We start from the raw sequence: 16,118 nt of genomic DNA on the forward strand, positions 1-16,118 counted from the left end.
AATCATGCATGTATTTTCCTATTCCAGTAAGACCCACCGGGCTTCTCACTGCTCCTAATCCCTTCAGCAACTGTACCATCCATGCCGTCCCTTCAGACTCTCTCCTTTGTGGAAGAATTCCAGGTGTTCAAATTTTTTTAACTAGATTAAACCCAGGGCCTCCCACCTGCTAGATAAGCACTGTACCTCGGAGTTGAATCCCTAGCCCATCTTTCTGTGCCTGATTTGCACTGTAAATCAACTACAGACAGCCAGTCATACCCAAGGCAACAGGCCCCCGGACCAGGGCAGTGCTGGCGCTGAAGCCTGTCGGGCTTCCCACATTAGCCAAAGACACTTGCAGTGAAGCAGCTTTTAAACAAGAATCTCATTTGGAGACTTCAGATCAATCAAAAATTGGCACCCAATGGACCTGAAGTCTTATTCCCTTTCTTTTTTATAAGGTACCTCTTGGAAAGGCCAGGGTGGCCGTTGGAGATCCTAGTCATGCTCGATGGGGAGGACACATTAGAAAGCGGCATGAGGATCAGGACTGAGGTAGGATAGTTCAGGCTGAGATTTCCAGGAAGGGGAGAGTTAGGTGGCCCCTAGGAGCTGGCCAGAGAAATGGGAACGCCATGCTGGCGTACCTCCAACACAGCCACCCCAGCAGGTGGGCCTGTTTGGGTCAAGTACCTGAGAGGAGAACATCTTCCTCAGCCTTCCCTGGAACCCCCAGCCACGCCTGTGCAGGAGGACAGCCAGTGCTCCGGGCTCTCAGCACAGACTGTCATCTATGGTTGACCCCATGACCCTTCTCATGACAGGCAACACTTCAAGTCGCGCAGCACAGCACACAGCAGCCACAAAAGCCACCAGCTGGGCAAAGGGCAGAGCATGTGTCCACCATGGATACAAGCAAGCAGGCAGCGCTGCCCCATGACTCCTGACCACGCAGCCTTGCGTGTCTGGTGTGTGGCCCGCACGGGATCCCCCTTCTGTCTGGTCTGCTGGCATGTCCTCGTGCCTCCGAGCCCAACCTAGCTGTGAGGCGCGGTGACGACCGGGCCTGTCCTCTGCAGGCTCTGCCATGGCCTCTGAGTGCCCAGCAGTGCAGGTGCAAGCAGGGGCGCCTGAAACAGGTGCCCACCGCCACAGGGCCAGCATGCTTGTCTTTCCTTCCCTAGGACATCATTAACTCCATGAGCAACAGCCCTGCCACTAGCAAGCCCCCGGTGACGCTGAGGCTGGTGGTCCCCGCCAGCCAGTGCGGGTCCCTGATCGGCAAAGGCGGCTCCAAGATCAAGGAGATCAGGGAGGTACCAAGACCTTCCCCACCCAGGGTGGGAGGAAGGCCGTCCTGGCAGCACGGCAGCCTAGTCACCGTGCTGCCTGCTCCCTGGGGAGTCCACAAGTCCTGGCACGGGGCACCACAGATTCCTGCCCTGAAGCCGGGGACAAACAGTCCAGTGGGCAAACAATAGGGAAGCCAACACGGTGGCCTGTGTGGGGTGCGGTCCTGCTGGGGCAGGAGCGGCCATGAAGAGGTGTTCTTGAGATGAGCAGGTTAGAGCTCCCTAGTTCTGCAGCTCAAGGCTGCACCCAGACTCATCCCTGCTCCACGGGGGCGCCCCTCGGCAGGCAGGCCCCCCGGGAGGGCACCTACTCCCGCCCTGCCGCAGGAGGAAGCTTGACCTCCACAAAGCCTGACTTCAGGGGCACCAAGCCCTCCCTTACCCAGAGGACAGCCTCCGCCTCATAATTTCCTCCCATCTTCCCCTGTGGCCCAGAACTCCGCAGAGGAAGCAGAATTCCTGTCTTGGAGGGTGGGGCTCCCTGGCCAGCGTACCCGTGGGTGGGCCCTGAGCAGTGCGCAGAAGCAGGCGTGGAGGAGAGGCGTCATTGGGCGGGGCGCGGGGTCTGACCAGCAACGCCCCTGCTACTGTGTGCAGACTGCCCTGGACTCATCCTGGGTCTCCTGTCCTGTGTACACTGCTACCCGCTCTCTCCTGTCCTCTTCCAACGTCGTTTTCTTCAGTCCACAGGTGCCCAGGTCCAGGTAGCTGGGGACATGCTGCCCAACTCCACAGAGCGGGCAGTGACCATCTCAGGGACGCCGGACGCCATCATCCAGTGCGTCAAGCAGATCTGTGTGGTCATGCTGGAGGTACAGCCGCCCAGCAGGCGCCAGCTTGCCTCTCGCTTGGCATGGGTTCACTGCAAGCGTTGGCCAGGGCTCCAGTGCCTCACCGGTCCCCAGGGTTCACGGGGGTGGTCGTGGCCAGGTGGGGGCTGGGCGTCAGGGCCGCCGTCGGGTGAGCAGGCACTTGGGCAGAGCTGCTGCTGTCAGGGTCAGGCCGGCCTGGGACCACTGTCGGGAGGGAGAGTGAAGGAGGACGGGCTTCTCCTCCGCTAGAGCTCAGCGAGAAGCTCTGGTGCTGCCCTGGCACTGGGCCCCCAGCACCTGCCCTAGGCAGGAGCAGTGCAGGCCAAGGGTGCCACCCTCGTGCAGCAGAGCCTCCTGCTCTGCGGGTAGCATGCAAACTAGAACCAAGAACTGCCGCTGACGTACCAGATGGGACTCCGGACAGACCCGGGAAAATGCCCAGTGTGAAACCAGAGATGAACAGAGAGAGGAAACAGGCCAGGGAAGCATCATCACACAGGCACAGAGAGTCCAGACCTGCACACTTAATCTAGTCAACACCCAAAGGAAGCAAAATTCAAGCAACATCAGGAGCTGTGTGTGCCCTTCTCCAAAGCCCCTGATGCACCTGCCTCACACGAGCACCAGTACTGTGCCCTTCTCCAAAGCTCCTGATGCACCTGCCTCACACAAGCACCAGTACTGTGCCCTTCTCCAAAGCTCCTGATGCAATCTGCCTCACATGAGCACCGGTACTGTGCCCTTCTCCAAAGCTCCTGATGCAATCTGCCTCACACGAGCACCGATGGTGCCCTTCTCCAAAGCTCCTGATGCACCTGCCTCACACGAGCACCAGTACTGTGCCCTTCTCCAAAGCTCCTGATGCGATCTGCCTCACACGAGCACCAGTACTGTGCCCTTCTCCAAAGCTCCTGATGCGATCTGCCTCACACGAGCACCAGTACTGTGCCCTTCTCCAGAGCTCCTGATGCACCTGCCTCACACGAGCACCAGTACTGTGCCCTTCTCCAAAGCTCCTGATGTACCTGCCTCACACGAGCACCAGTACTGTGCCCTTCTCCAAAGCTCCTGATGCACCTGCCTCACACGAGCACCAGTACTGTGCCCTTCTCCAGAGCTCCTGATGCACCTGCCTCACACGAGCACCAGTACTGTGCCCTTCTCCAAAGCTCCTGATGCAATCTGCCTCACACGAGCACCAGTACTGTGCCCTTCTCCAAAGCTCCTGATGTACCTGCCTCACACAAGCACCCATAGTGCCCTTCTCCAAAGCTTCTGATGTGATCTGCCTCACACGAGCACCAGTACTGTGCCCTTCTCCAAAGCTCCTGATGCACCTGCCTCACACGAGCACCAGTACTGTGCCCTTCTCCAAAGCTCCTGATGCACCTGCCTCACACGAGCACCAGTACTGTGTCCTTCTCCAAAGCTCCTGATGCACCTGCCTCACAGGAGCACCAGTACTGTGTCCTTCTCCAAAGCCCCTGATGCACCTGCCTCACACGAGCACCAGTACTGTGCCCTTCTCCAAAGCTCCTGATGTTATCTGCCTCACACGAGCACCGATAGTGCCCTTCTCCAAAGCTCCTGATGCAATCTGCCTCACACGAGCACCGATGGTGCCCTTCTCCAAAGCTCCTGATGCACCTGCCTCACACGAGTACCAGTACTGTGCCTTTCTCCAAGCCCCTGATGCACCTGCCTCAGATGAGCACCGATGGTGCCCTTCTCCAAAGCTCCTGATGCCACCCTGCAGGCAGGGCCCCTGGGCTATGGATCCATGCTAGGACTGCCCCTCTGAATGTACCACACACAGGCGCACACTCAGACACACACACACACTCACACACACACACACGACTGTCCCTCTGAATGTACCACACACAGGCGCACGCGCGCGCGCACACACACACACACACACACACGGATGTCGACAGTGGTGCTGGCTGGCAGAGACCCCCTTGCCTGCTCCTGTGATTCAGATCAGATCACTGGCCAGAAGGAAGGGGTGAGCCTCAACAGAAGAAATGGCCAGAGGTACTGTCCATGAAGAGGAGCTGGAGATCAGTCTAGAGATGGTTTGAAGTCTCTCCCAGAGGGGAGGCCTCGTAGGACCAGAGGACCAGATGGCTGGCAATAGGTGAACTTGGTGGTGTGGCCCTGCAGGGCTGCGTACCGCACCCAGCACTTTCCGCACCTGGTGAGACACGTCCAATGTGTCTGCCCCCTCCCAGGGAACACTGCCTGTGTCCAGAGGATGTGCCCTCCCTGGGAAGAACGGGGTCGGGGCTACTCACAGCCAGCTGGGCCTCAGGGCAAGTACAGAGGAGCTTCTCCTGGGATGAAGGGCTGGCCTCCGAGAGCACCGTGGAACAGGGTGATGGCCAGGGGTCTGGAAGGGCCTGCAGGGCGCGGTCTTGGGAAGCCCCATTTTCACAAGGTAATTAGAAGCATTCCATAAGGACCTCAGAAATGTACGGGGTGGGCCTTCCCTGGGGACCTCTCCGAACCACCCCACCCCTTGGCCGTTCACGCAGCAGAGAGGACTGTGCTGCCGCCTGCTCTGTGGGTTTCCAGTGCGAGGAGCTTGGACATCCTGCCCAGTGAGTCCAGAGGCCGCAGGCTCTGCAGGAGCCCTGGCGGGGACGGACTGTGCCCTGCCGCCCAGCTGAGGCCCCAAGACCCCAGCCGGCCCGGAAGGACGGCCCGCTCTAACGAGGCAGAGAGGGCCCGCAGGAAGTGCCGAGGACAGCCCCCGCCTGAGGTAACAGAACCATCGAGGAGAGTTGCAACAGACCTCTTCGTGACTGGGGAACCTCTCACTTCTCTGCAGTTTTCTTAATGACTCTGTTTCATGGTGAGGTTGGATTTCTCTTCACTTCGATGGCAGTCTCTGCTCATCATCACCACAGGCCAACCAGAGTCTTTGGAGTGCTGGACATCAGTTCCTGAGGCTGGTTATGCACACGGCTCAGATTCAGGAGCACTCCTGTGAGGATGCGGTCTGCACGCCTCTCTAGAAGCCACTGCTGTGCTCATTGTAGTGGTCATGGGCCATCTGGGGGCTGCTCTGGGAGGGAGGGAGGGAGGGGCAGCAACACGAGAGCCCACCTGCCCCTGGCCCAGCCCAGCTGGCGGAGAGCACGCGCCACACTGCCCAAGGACTGCTGCCGCTCGCAGCCCGGCTGCAGGGGGGCTTGTTGAAGCAGGAGGCACACAGCGCAGACGCGAGAGAAGCCTGTACAGAAGAAATGGGGGGCGCGATGCAGGATGCCGCCTGCTGGGCCCCGCTGCCCTTGCCGCGCTGCTGCAGCCTTGGAGCCCTCGCTGGCCACGTCTGGGGCTGGGAGGGTCTGCGCAGAAGGGCGGACGTGGGAAGGCGGCCCGAGGCCTAGCAGCAGGCTTCTCTAATGTCTCTCTCCCTCTCCTGTCCCTTCTCCTAGTCCCCACCGAAAGGTGCCACCATTCCCTACCGCCCAAAGCCCGCCTCCACCCCTGTCATTTTTGCAGGTGGTCAGGTAAGAGCCGACCCGCTCGCGGCCTCCACTGCCAACCTCAGCCTCTTACTGCAGCATCCGCCGCTGCCCGTTAGTGCACTCAGGTTTTCTCGCCTTCCCACTGCACGCTCCCTCCCTGAGCCAGACACAGGGCTCTCCTGGCCCACACCAGGCTGGAGCAGGGGCAGGGGCACAGCTTCACCTCAGAGCCATGCCCCTCAGACACCTCGACCCCTGACCCAGACAGGAAGGACCCGAACATCCACAGGCCCTGGGAGGCACCTGCCAGGCCTCAGAGGGTCGTCCCAGAGCCCTGAGGCAGCTGGGCAGGGAGCAGTCCAAGTGGCATGATGGCCCCTGTGGGCTGTCAGGGAAGAGGAAGGGGGCCCAGCCCACCGTCAGCCCACCCATACAATGGCTCGAACATGGTTAGCCAGGGGACGGCCCAGAAGGGCCCTGTGTCTGGCCAGCCGCGGTGTGTCTTTGTTCAAGGGAGCGTTAAGTCAGAGGCTACCCACAGGTGACCCAGCCACGGCAGGGCAGGCATGAGGTTTTAACCCTAAAAGGGAACAAAAGGCATGGGGACTTGACTCACAATGGAAAGAATCTTGTCAGGTCTGTGGGGCACCTGGCAGCCTGTGCGCAGCCCCCACACAGACCAGCACACGGCATATTCTATCTCACAGTCAGAAAACGAGGCCCAGCGCACGAGCGTCTTGCCAGGCTCGTGTGCTGGGGTACAGCTGCCCCTGCCTGCACCCCGCAGGGAGCCACCACCACTGTCTGCAAGCCCTCACTGCTGCCCAGCCGTGGCTCTGGCAGGCAGCGACCCTCACGGGGAAGGAACCCTGGTCCGGAACAGTGCAGCTCCAGTTCAGGGCAGAGCCAGTGTGGGTGCCGAGGCTGAGGCCGCTCAGCCCGTCGCCTGCACACAGTCACTGTGCTACGGTGTTTGTCCCTAAACACCGCCCACAATATGAGCCTCCTGGGCTTACTGCCATGCCCCAGGGCAGCCTGATCTGCTGTCCTTGGCCAGGCCTTGGATACTGGTCCCTTCCCCACCCAGCCAACCAGGAGAGGCACCAAGCAAATCTGTGGGGTAGGGGTGTGGATCAGTCCTGAGAGGGCAGGTCTCCAGGTCCCCTGAGGACCCCCGCATGGACAGACCCCTGAGGACCCCTGTGTGTCCAGTGCAGGGTGTGGACAGACCCCTGAGGACCCCTGTGTGTCCAGTGCAGGGTGTGGACAGACCCCTGAGGACTCCCACGTCTGTCCAGTGCAGGGTGTGGACAGACCCCTGAGGACCCCCACGTGTGTCCAGTGCAGGGTGTGGGCAAATCAGGCATGGGTGCTGCAGGTGCTCAGCTCCCTCCTGGATCTGGTGGCCCCAGGGCCATGGAGATGTACAGTCTGAGGCAGAAATGAAGTGTCCAAACAGTGGCCCCAGAGCAGCATCCCCGACCCGAGCTCGTGAAATTCCACATAGAACACAGGGCAGGAGGGCAGCAGACGGCTAGCATTCCTGCTGCAGGCCTGACGGGGAGCAGCGTCACAGCATGTGGCCTCCAGACCTGCTCCTGGCAGGTCTGCCAGACTGCCCGACTGGTGATCTGATGAGATTCTTTCAGCTCCTCCGTCGTATCACGGGGCCCTCCCTTGCCACAACTGCATCGGTTCAGGGCTGGGCTGCGGCTGGGTCCCCTGTTGGGCAGTCGGTAGGCCTTGAACTCTCGGTTGGGTTATTGCTGATGGACACGTGAGGCATCCATCACAGAGCCCCACAGGCATTACGTGTCACGCCTGCGCTTCGCCCATCCTGAGAGGCCTTGCTCTCCCTTGACTCCATGTGGTTGGTTGGTTGTCTGAGTCACTGGAAGTGTGTTATAGAAGAGACCTGTGGGGGTCACCGCCACCTATGGGGGCTTCACAGAGAAGCCAGGGTTGCCAGGGTCACTGCCACCCACAGGGCTTGGCAGAGAAGCCAGGGTCATGGGTCACCAGGGTCACTGCCACCCACAGGGCTTGGCAGAGAAGCCAGGTCGTGGGTCACCAGGGTCACTGCCACCCACGGGGCTTGGCAGAGAAGCCAGGGTCAGGGGTCACCAGGGTCACTGCCACCCACGGGACTTGGCAGAGAAGCCGGGGTCATGGGTCACCAGGGTCACTGCCACCCACGGGGCTTGGTAGAGAAGCCGGGGTCATGGGTCACCAGGGTCACTGCCACCCACGGGGCTTGGCAGAGAAGCCGGGGTCATGGGTCACCAGGGTCACAGCCACCCACGGGGCTTGGTAGAGAAGCCGGGGTCACCAGGGTCACCGCCCAACCTGCGGGGGCTTCGCAGAGAAGCCAGGCACAAGGAGTGTGCTGGCCACTGAGTCATTTGCAGATCTGACACAGGGAAATCATGAAACCAAAAGCGCCTCAGAGACCCCATTGGGACTGAAGATTCGATCAGGAAGATGACAGATTGGGTCTTCCTGTGATTCATTAGATCCATTTCTTAACCCATTTTTGGCAAAGCTGCTTTCGGTATCTTTTTGGATGTCTCCAGTATAGTATTTAATGACCAGGAGACCTCTTATGCATGGTTGAACAGGTCCTCCTTAAGTTGTTTCCTTCTAGAGAAGTTTTGGGGTGTCTGGAGATTTGCCTGGAGCTTTCTGTGGCTCCCCTGGCTGCCACCAGGGGGAGGGTTTTCCACAGAGAGGGTGGAGATGTGCCTGTAGGGAGAGCTGCCAGTCACCCAGGGAAGGGCCTCGGCGGCGGCGGCAAGCCCCACGCCCCCTGTGTTGTGAGCTGAAGGTCTCTCTCTCTCTTTCTCTCCAGGCCTACACGATCCAGGGACAGTACGCCATCCCTCACCCGGATGTGAGTTTTCACTCTGTCTCCCGTCCTTCTCTTACTATTGTGTATCTACTTGCATGCTGCTGTTAATTGCTACCAATATTAATATTACACAATAATATTAATCGGTTTTCTCAGTGTCCCTCACCTGTGTTGTACCCATATAACCTTGAATAACCTTTCAGCCTCTTAGCACTAACTCTGCTTGTGTTGAGGACTTGGCCTGATGTCAAAATTGTTTTTGTTGCTGCAGTCCAGGGCTTCCCTCCCGTGCTGCAGAGGGCTCTGCAGTCCCTCCCGCTAGTCAGTGCCACAGTGAGTGGGCAGTGGCACTGACCGGCTGCAGCCAGGGCGCAGGGCTCTGTGCACCCAAGGAATCAGGCAGCATTATCAAAACAGACCTTCCGAGCTGTCCTGGAAAGGTGACGTGTGTGGAGAAGCCAAACCCCACACTGACATGCCCAGTCCTCCAGTGTACAAAGCCTGCAGGTCCCACTCTTCCTTCCAGAGTTAGTAAGATGCCACATGGGGTGCATGAGACCTGGGACGGGTGCCTCGGCCTCTGAGCCGGACCTGTGGTGCTACTGTGTGTGCCGAGTCCTCTCAGACATTCCTGGCAGCATGACAGTAAGGATATGTGTACCACAGAAGAGGGAGGCTCCCCCCGGGCCTGCGGAAGGCAACAGAGGCGCTCAGGGATAGAAAGGGCATTTGTGCATATGTGTGTGTGCGTGTGTGTGCACATGCGCATGCCAGTCCTGGGGCTTGAACTCGGGGCCCTGAGCTCTTGCACTCCAGGCTGGCACTCTCCCATTTGAGCACACCTTCACTTCTGGCTTTTCAGTGGTTAATTGGAGATAAGAGTCTCACAGACTGCCTGAGCTGGCTTTGAACCGTGATCCTCCTATCTCCACCTTCTGAAGAGCTAGGGTTACAGGCGTGAGCCAGCTGCACCCAGCTAAGGGGCACTCTGGAGGGGACTTTAAGAGGATGGTCAGCAAGACTCTGTTGTAAGGTGTTACAAAAACTAAGGAGAGGGATAGGAGAGAGACGGCCGACCTGTGGGAGCTGCAGCACCTTGCAGATAACTGAATTATCTTTTCTCGACCCATTTTGAAAGCTGCCAGGCTTGTCAGCCCCTGGAGCGTGTCTGTGCATTCTGTGTGAGCCCTGCTGCTGGCCCTGACCGAGAGCAGAGCCGGCCAGGCCCTTCAGCCTCCTGCAGACGCTGCTTTGGACTCAGACACCTGTTTGGTTTAGACTTCCAGGCAGAGCAGGCAGGGGTTTCAGAATTCATTCACACTAAGTGTTTGAAGTATGGATTCAATTCCTTCTCATTGCAAGGCAGTTCCTTGAGCAGGAAATAAATTCTGTTGCTTTCTAACTTTAATAAAGCAACACACAAATCAACCGGTAGAGAAGCGCTGACGGGAAAGGCCTCTCTCTCTCTCTGCCGTGCTGACACACCTGGTCTTAGATCCCAGGACACCATGACTCTGAACCCCCAGCACCATGCTCCCAGGTCATCGGTGCAGACTTCGCCTGTGAGCACAGGAGGCCTGGAGCTCTACGTGATGTGTCTGCTGTCCAGCGCCTACTGCTAAGGCCTTACGTGGCCTGGCAGCACTGAGCAGTCAGAGCAGAGGGCAGGCCACTGGGGCAGGCTAATAGATAGACACCTGGGGAGCAGGGTCTGACCTTCAGGTGGCCCTGGCTTCCTGTGGTGCTGGGGTGGGCAGCTGCGCACATGCAGTGTATATAGAAGCAGCCTCAAAAGCTTAGCTTGTGTGAACTGGGTGAGTCTATGGAACTCCAAGGTGCAGCATCGTTGATGGACGTGGGTCATGCTTATGTCTTCATGCTGAATAATAAAGTCAGATGTTGGGGCCTGCAGGGTCTGATTGGCAAGTGCCTTGCAGTTTCTATGGCAGCAGGTCTGAACCCTCCCCGAGGAGGGTGGGTGGGCCCGCGCTGCCCCTCCTGGGTGTGCCACGGATGTCTAAGGAAGCCTGTGTCCAGTCTGAGATGCGGCAGCTGCCCTGGGGGCACAGATGTGACAGAGATGGTGGCTGGTGTGTTTTTCCTCTGTGGCTCCTCTCAGTTTCTCTTAACCGGAAGTTTGGAGTGTTTCAGGTTAGCTTAATGTCCACGGATGTTGTGTATGGCGAGGTGCTGAGCTTTGGATGTATGTCCCGCTCCCTTCTTGTGCGAGGTGATGCTGTTAGGAGGCAGGCCTCTGTTAGGTAACTCGGTATGGAAGGCTCCTCCTCATGAGTGAGATTAGTGCTCCTCCTCCCATCTTCTACCAAGTAAGAACAAAGCAGGGACAAGCAATCACCAAACAGAACCTTCTGGCATCTTGATCTTGGACCTCTGGCCTCCGTAACTGTGAGCAGTAAATTCATGCTGTCTATAAACTACCCGGGCTAAGGCATTTTGTTAGAGCAGCAGATGAAGACCTTGATTATTTTATCATGGAAAGCTTCCTGTGGATGTCATCCTGCTGTCTGTACCAAAATCACGTGATTTGTGAGCAGAGTGGGGACTTAAAGCTGTCTTTCTTACAGGCACATAAAATTCAAGGCTTAGGCAATCACTCAAAAAATTTACATCAAAGCACGAGTTTCATGACACGGAGGATAATGGTTATTTGCAGTCAGTACTCGGCAGGAGTGTTTGTTTGCTTGCTTGCTTGTTTTGTTTAGTGTCAGCACCAGGGTTTGCACTCAGGGCTTCTTCACTTAGCCATCAGAGCTGCATCTTTACTTCCTCTTAGTAGGAATGCTTAAAACTTCAGTTTTTAGAATGAAAATATAGTTTTAGGAAATGTTAACTGTTTTATTTTACAGTGTAATTGAATACAAGTTTATCTCAATTGAAATGGCTGGCTTGTGTGTGTATACATATATATACAGATATGGGTACATGTGTGTATGTGTGTGCGTATATACTGCAGCAACTTAATTCCTTATCTGAATACGTGGTCTCATAAGTCAGACACATAGACCATAGAGAGATTCATTCCTAAAATCTGAATATTCCTTACCTATAATGGGAACATGCACATTTCAATACCTCATTTTAAGCCATGCTTTTAATCTGGCCCTTACTTAAGTCATCCATGCTGAGGACTTTCAGTTTCCTCTGTTTATCCGCATGCTCCTTTACCCAGACCCTCGGGCACCTCTCCAGCTTTCCAGGCCTGGGTGTTGTGAAGAGGTATAAAGTGCTGCACTATGCAGCCACATCCTCTGTGGGCCCATCCTGTTCTCTGGGACAGTGACTCAGCAGCTGTGGGAAATATCCAGGAATTTTGGCATCCATTCCTCTGCTGAGTGTCAGCAAGTGTAGAGAGTGACCACGCACCTTTGATCCACTTCTCTGGATGACCACTTGGCAACCATGGAGAGAGACCATACATGTTTGTGTCCAGTTCTCGGGGTGACTGTTCAGCAGGTGTAGAGAGTGACCACACATCTTTGTGTCCAATTCTCTCTGGATGACCGCTCAGCGGGCATGGAGAGTGACCACACACCTTTGTGTCCAGTTCTCTGGATGACCACTCAGCGGGCGTGGACAGTGACCATGCACCTTTGTGTCCAGTTCTCTGGATGACCACTCAGCAGGTGTAGAGTGACCACACACCTTTGTGTCCAGTTCTCTGGATGACCACTCAGCAGGTGTAGAGTGACCACTCACCTTTGTGTCCAGTTCTCTGGATGACCACTCAGCGGGCATGGAGAGTGACCACACACCTTTGTGTCCAGTTCTCTGGATGACCACTCAGCGGGCGTGGAGAGTGACCATGCACCTTTGTGTCCAGTTCTCTGGATGACCACTCAGCAGGTGGAGAGTGACCATGCACCTTTGTGTGCAGTTCTCTGGATGACCACTCAGCGGGCGTGGAGAGTGACCACGTACCTTTGTGTGCAGTTCTCTGGATGACCACTCAGCAGGTATAGAGAGTGACCACGCACCTTTGTGTCCAGTTCTCTGGATGACCACTCAGTGGGCGTGGAGAGTGACCACGCACCTTTGTGTCCAGTTCTCTGGATGACCACTCAGCGGGCGTGGACAGTGACCACGCACCTTTGTGTCCAGTTCTCTGGATGACCACTCAGCAGGCATGGACAGTGACCAAACACCTTTGTGTCCAGTTCTTTTAGATTACCACTCAGCGGGCAAGGACAGTGACCACGCACCTTTCTGTGCAGTTCTCTGGATGACCACTCAGCAGGTGTAGAGAGTGACCACGCACCTTTGTGTGCAGTTCTCTGGATGACCACTCAGCATGCATGGAGAGTGACCACACACCTTTGTGTCCAGTTCTCTGGATGACCAATCAGCGGGCGTGGAGAGTGACCATGCACCTTTGTGTCCAGTTCTCTGGATGACCAATCAGCGGGCATGGAGAGTGACCATGCACCTTTGTGTCCAGTTCTCTGGATGACCAATCAGTGGGCATGGACAGTGACCAAACACCTTTGTGTCCAGTTCTCTGGATGACCACTCAGCATGCATGGAGAGTGACCACGTACCTTTGTGTCCAGTTCTCTGGATGACCACTCAGCGGGCATGGAGAGTGACCACACACCTTTGTGTCCAGTTCTTTAGATGACCACTCAGCAGGCATGGAGAGTGACCACGTACCTTTGTGTCCAGTTCTCTGGATGACCACTCAGCGGGCATGGACAGTGACCAAACACCTTTGTGTCCAGTTCTCTGGATGACCGCTAAGTGGGCATGGACAGTGACCACGCACCTTTGTGTCCAGTTCACTGGATGACCGCTAAGTGCGCATGGACAGTGACCACGCACCTTTGTGTCCAGTTCACTGGATGACCGCTAAGTGCGCATGGACAGTGACCACGCACCTTTGTGTCCAGTTCTCTGGATGACCGCTAAGTGGGCATGGACAGTGACCACACACCTTTGTGTCCAGTTCACTGGATGACCGCTAAGTGGGCATGGACAGTGACCACGCACCTTTGTGTCCAGTTCACTGGATGACCGCTCAACACCCTGGAAAGCATCTGTATATCTCCACATCCCACCAGCATCACTGAGGCACAGGTTTGGAGATGCAGAAAGGAAACTGCACCAAGTCCTGGGGCACTGGAATGACACAGAGCCCCGAGGCTCCAAGTCCCTGAGGGTTCAGCGGACTTGGCGGGGCAGCTGGTAGGCCTCTCACCTGCATTTCTCTCTGTTTCTTCACGTCAGTGCCATCACATCAGGAGTTGCTTTTCTCTGGAGAATAGCCACACACAGTGGTAACTAGTGTGGGGCCATGACCTGATAAACTCGGTGTACCCAATCTACTGAGCACCGCATCTGGCAGAACTGCACCTGAAGAATGTTGACTGCCCAGCCTTGCACCACGGGGCTGCCTGCCAGGCGCAAGAGCTCATTAATGCCATCTAGCAATGTAAGAGTAGCACCAGCTGGGTGCTGGCGGCTCACACTTGTAACCCTAGCTGAGATCTGAGGATTGTGGTATGAAGTCAGCCCAGGCAGCAAAGTCTGTGAGACTGTCTCCAGTGAACCACCATAAAACTGCAAGTGGAGCTGCAGCTCTAGCACTAGAGCACTAGCCATAAGCAAAAAAAGCTCAGGGACAGCAACTGGGCCCTGAGTTCAAGCCCCAGGACTGACACAAAAAGAGAGAGGGCAGCAGTGAAACATAGCATTAGCCCAGAAAAATATCCAAATGCAGAGTGCATGCCGCATCAGAGCCTCGTAACGTTGGAACATTCCGAATCAGGGGCCGTGTGAAGTAAACTTCAAAACAGCCTCACAATGTCTGAGTCTTTATACTGGTCTTTGATTTCCGAATCATCCCTTATTTAGCATCCCTGTCATTTAGAGGGATGCTGAAGCCAGCAAAAATAAAAGCAGCGCAGTAGTGTTGATAGAGAATCCAGCATCGCCACTCTTATTTGACCCTTGTTCTCCCCTGAGCTTCGCTTGGGGGTCTTGGGAGCATCCGTTGCACACTTGAAGAAGCAGATGTTCTAAGAAGCTGCCTTGGCGGGGGTGAGCTAGCCCGCTCATACAGCACAAGGGGTGTTAAGAAGGTGCCATGACCTACTGAGATACTTGTGCTTTGGTTCTGCATCTTGGGAAGTCACAGAGGCCTGTGTGGTAATAGAAGTCCCACAGGAGTGAGCATCACCGGGGCCTCTGACAGGCCCCTCCAGGGCTCAGGGAGTGAGCGGAGCGGAGCTTGCTCACGCACGAAGACTGTCAGTGCTGTGTGCTGCACCGCGTTGGGCCTTGCACTGGCTCAGTGTCTCCTTCTAGAACCCTGTACCGAGATAAGTTGAGGGCATCTTCCCACTGAGAGTAAAGGAAGGAAATCATTGATAGCTCCTGTGGCCACCAGCTGGTGCCAGCACTCCTGGCTCTGAGCCCAACTCCTTCCCGGGTCCTGGAATGGGTGGGCTGAGAGGCAGGGCAGCTGCATTGTACCTCACAGAATAAGAGGCCCAGAGTAACCGCCTGCTGGCTGGAGAAGCCTTTCCCTCACTGTCCTGCTCCACGGCCGTCTCCCTCTGAGCTGTGGCCTGGCTCTGGACCCCTCCTTCACTGGCCCTTCTCAGCCGGCTGTGTGGGATCGCAGCCTGCTCTGTGACTTGTGCATGGGCCAGGATCTGAGAAGCCCTGGATATGAGGACCAACAGGAACCCCGTGCATTCCCATAGAGCCCTGAGAAGCTAGGATGGAGAGAATTTTCTACAATTATTAACAGAAGCAAATACACTCAAGTATCCCAACAAATTGCAAACCGGATAACAAAAAATCCATCTTAGACATAAATAAAACTACGTAATACCAAACCCAAAGGCAAGTACTAGAGGCAATCAGAGAGAATAAGAATATTACAAAAGAAGCTGGGCTCTGGTGGCTCACATCTTTAATCCTAGCTACTCAGGAGGCTGAGATCTGAGGATCACAGTTCAAAGCCAACCCAGGCAAGAAAGTCCATGAGACTCTTATCTCCAATTAACCACCAGAAAACTGGGAGTGGCGCTGTGGCTCAAGTGGTAGAGAGCTTGAATTGAGCTGAAGAGCTGAGGGACAGCGCCCAGGCCCAGAGTTCAGGCCCCACCACCGCCAAAAAAAAAAAAAAAGAATATTACAAAGGAGCCAGGTAGTGGTTCATGCCTATAATCTTAGCTCTCCAGAGGAGGCTGAAGCAGAAGAATCTTGAATTCAAGACCAGGGCTGGCCACATAGTAATATCCTATCTCAAAAAAAGAAGAGAAGGAGGAGGAAGAGGAAAAGGAAACAAAGAAGGAAGCAGCAGCAGTAGCTGGGTGGAGTGAAGAGGAGGAGGGGGAGGAGGAAGAGGGGGAGGAGGCATCTGCATGCTGGAGGGACATGCCTGTCTGACGGCCTGGGCTACAGGAGAGACTGGAACTGGGATGGCCGTGTGCAAGCCAGGCCAGCCCCAGCAGAAAAGTCCTCGAGACTATTTCCCTGGACGGAATGGAGAGAGGTGTGAGCCTGTGATCCAGCAGTGATGTGAAGCTGAAGGAGTAGGCAGTCACAGCCCGGGCGCCTGTTTGGTGGAAAGCGAGACCCTGCCCTAAAAAGAGCCGGTCAAGGGCAGGGCTGAAGGTGTGCT

At 56.2% G+C, this 16,118-nt stretch overlaps 1 protein-coding gene across 16 annotated transcripts in view; it reads left to right on the forward strand.

Moving 5' to 3' along the window:
- LOC138808571 (poly(rC)-binding protein 3) overlaps positions 1-16,118 on the forward strand; it is a 164,356-nt gene that overhangs the window by 131,583 nt on the left and 16,655 nt on the right. For 10 of the 16 annotated variants that reach the window (XM_069994836.1, XM_069994838.1, XM_069994846.1 and 7 more), the window contains 4 exons: positions 1,167-1,298; positions 2,018-2,146; positions 5,590-5,733; positions 8,471-8,512. In XM_069994836.1, coding sequence (XP_069850937.1) covers positions 1,167-1,298; positions 2,018-2,146; positions 5,590-5,733; positions 8,471-8,512 — 447 coding nt within the window. The remainder of the gene's footprint in view (positions 1-1,166; positions 1,299-2,017; positions 2,147-5,589; positions 5,734-8,470; positions 8,513-16,118) is intronic. The other 6 variants (XM_069994844.1, XM_069994847.1, XM_069994845.1 and 3 more) reach the window with 2 other exon arrangements.

The sequence above is a fragment of the Dipodomys merriami genome, unplaced genomic scaffold (assembly GCF_024711535.1).
Source record: "Dipodomys merriami isolate MVZ:Mamm:240054 unplaced genomic scaffold, mDipMer1.0.p SCAF_456, whole genome shotgun sequence".
Lineage (NCBI taxonomy): Eukaryota > Metazoa > Chordata > Mammalia > Rodentia > Heteromyidae > Dipodomys > Dipodomys merriami.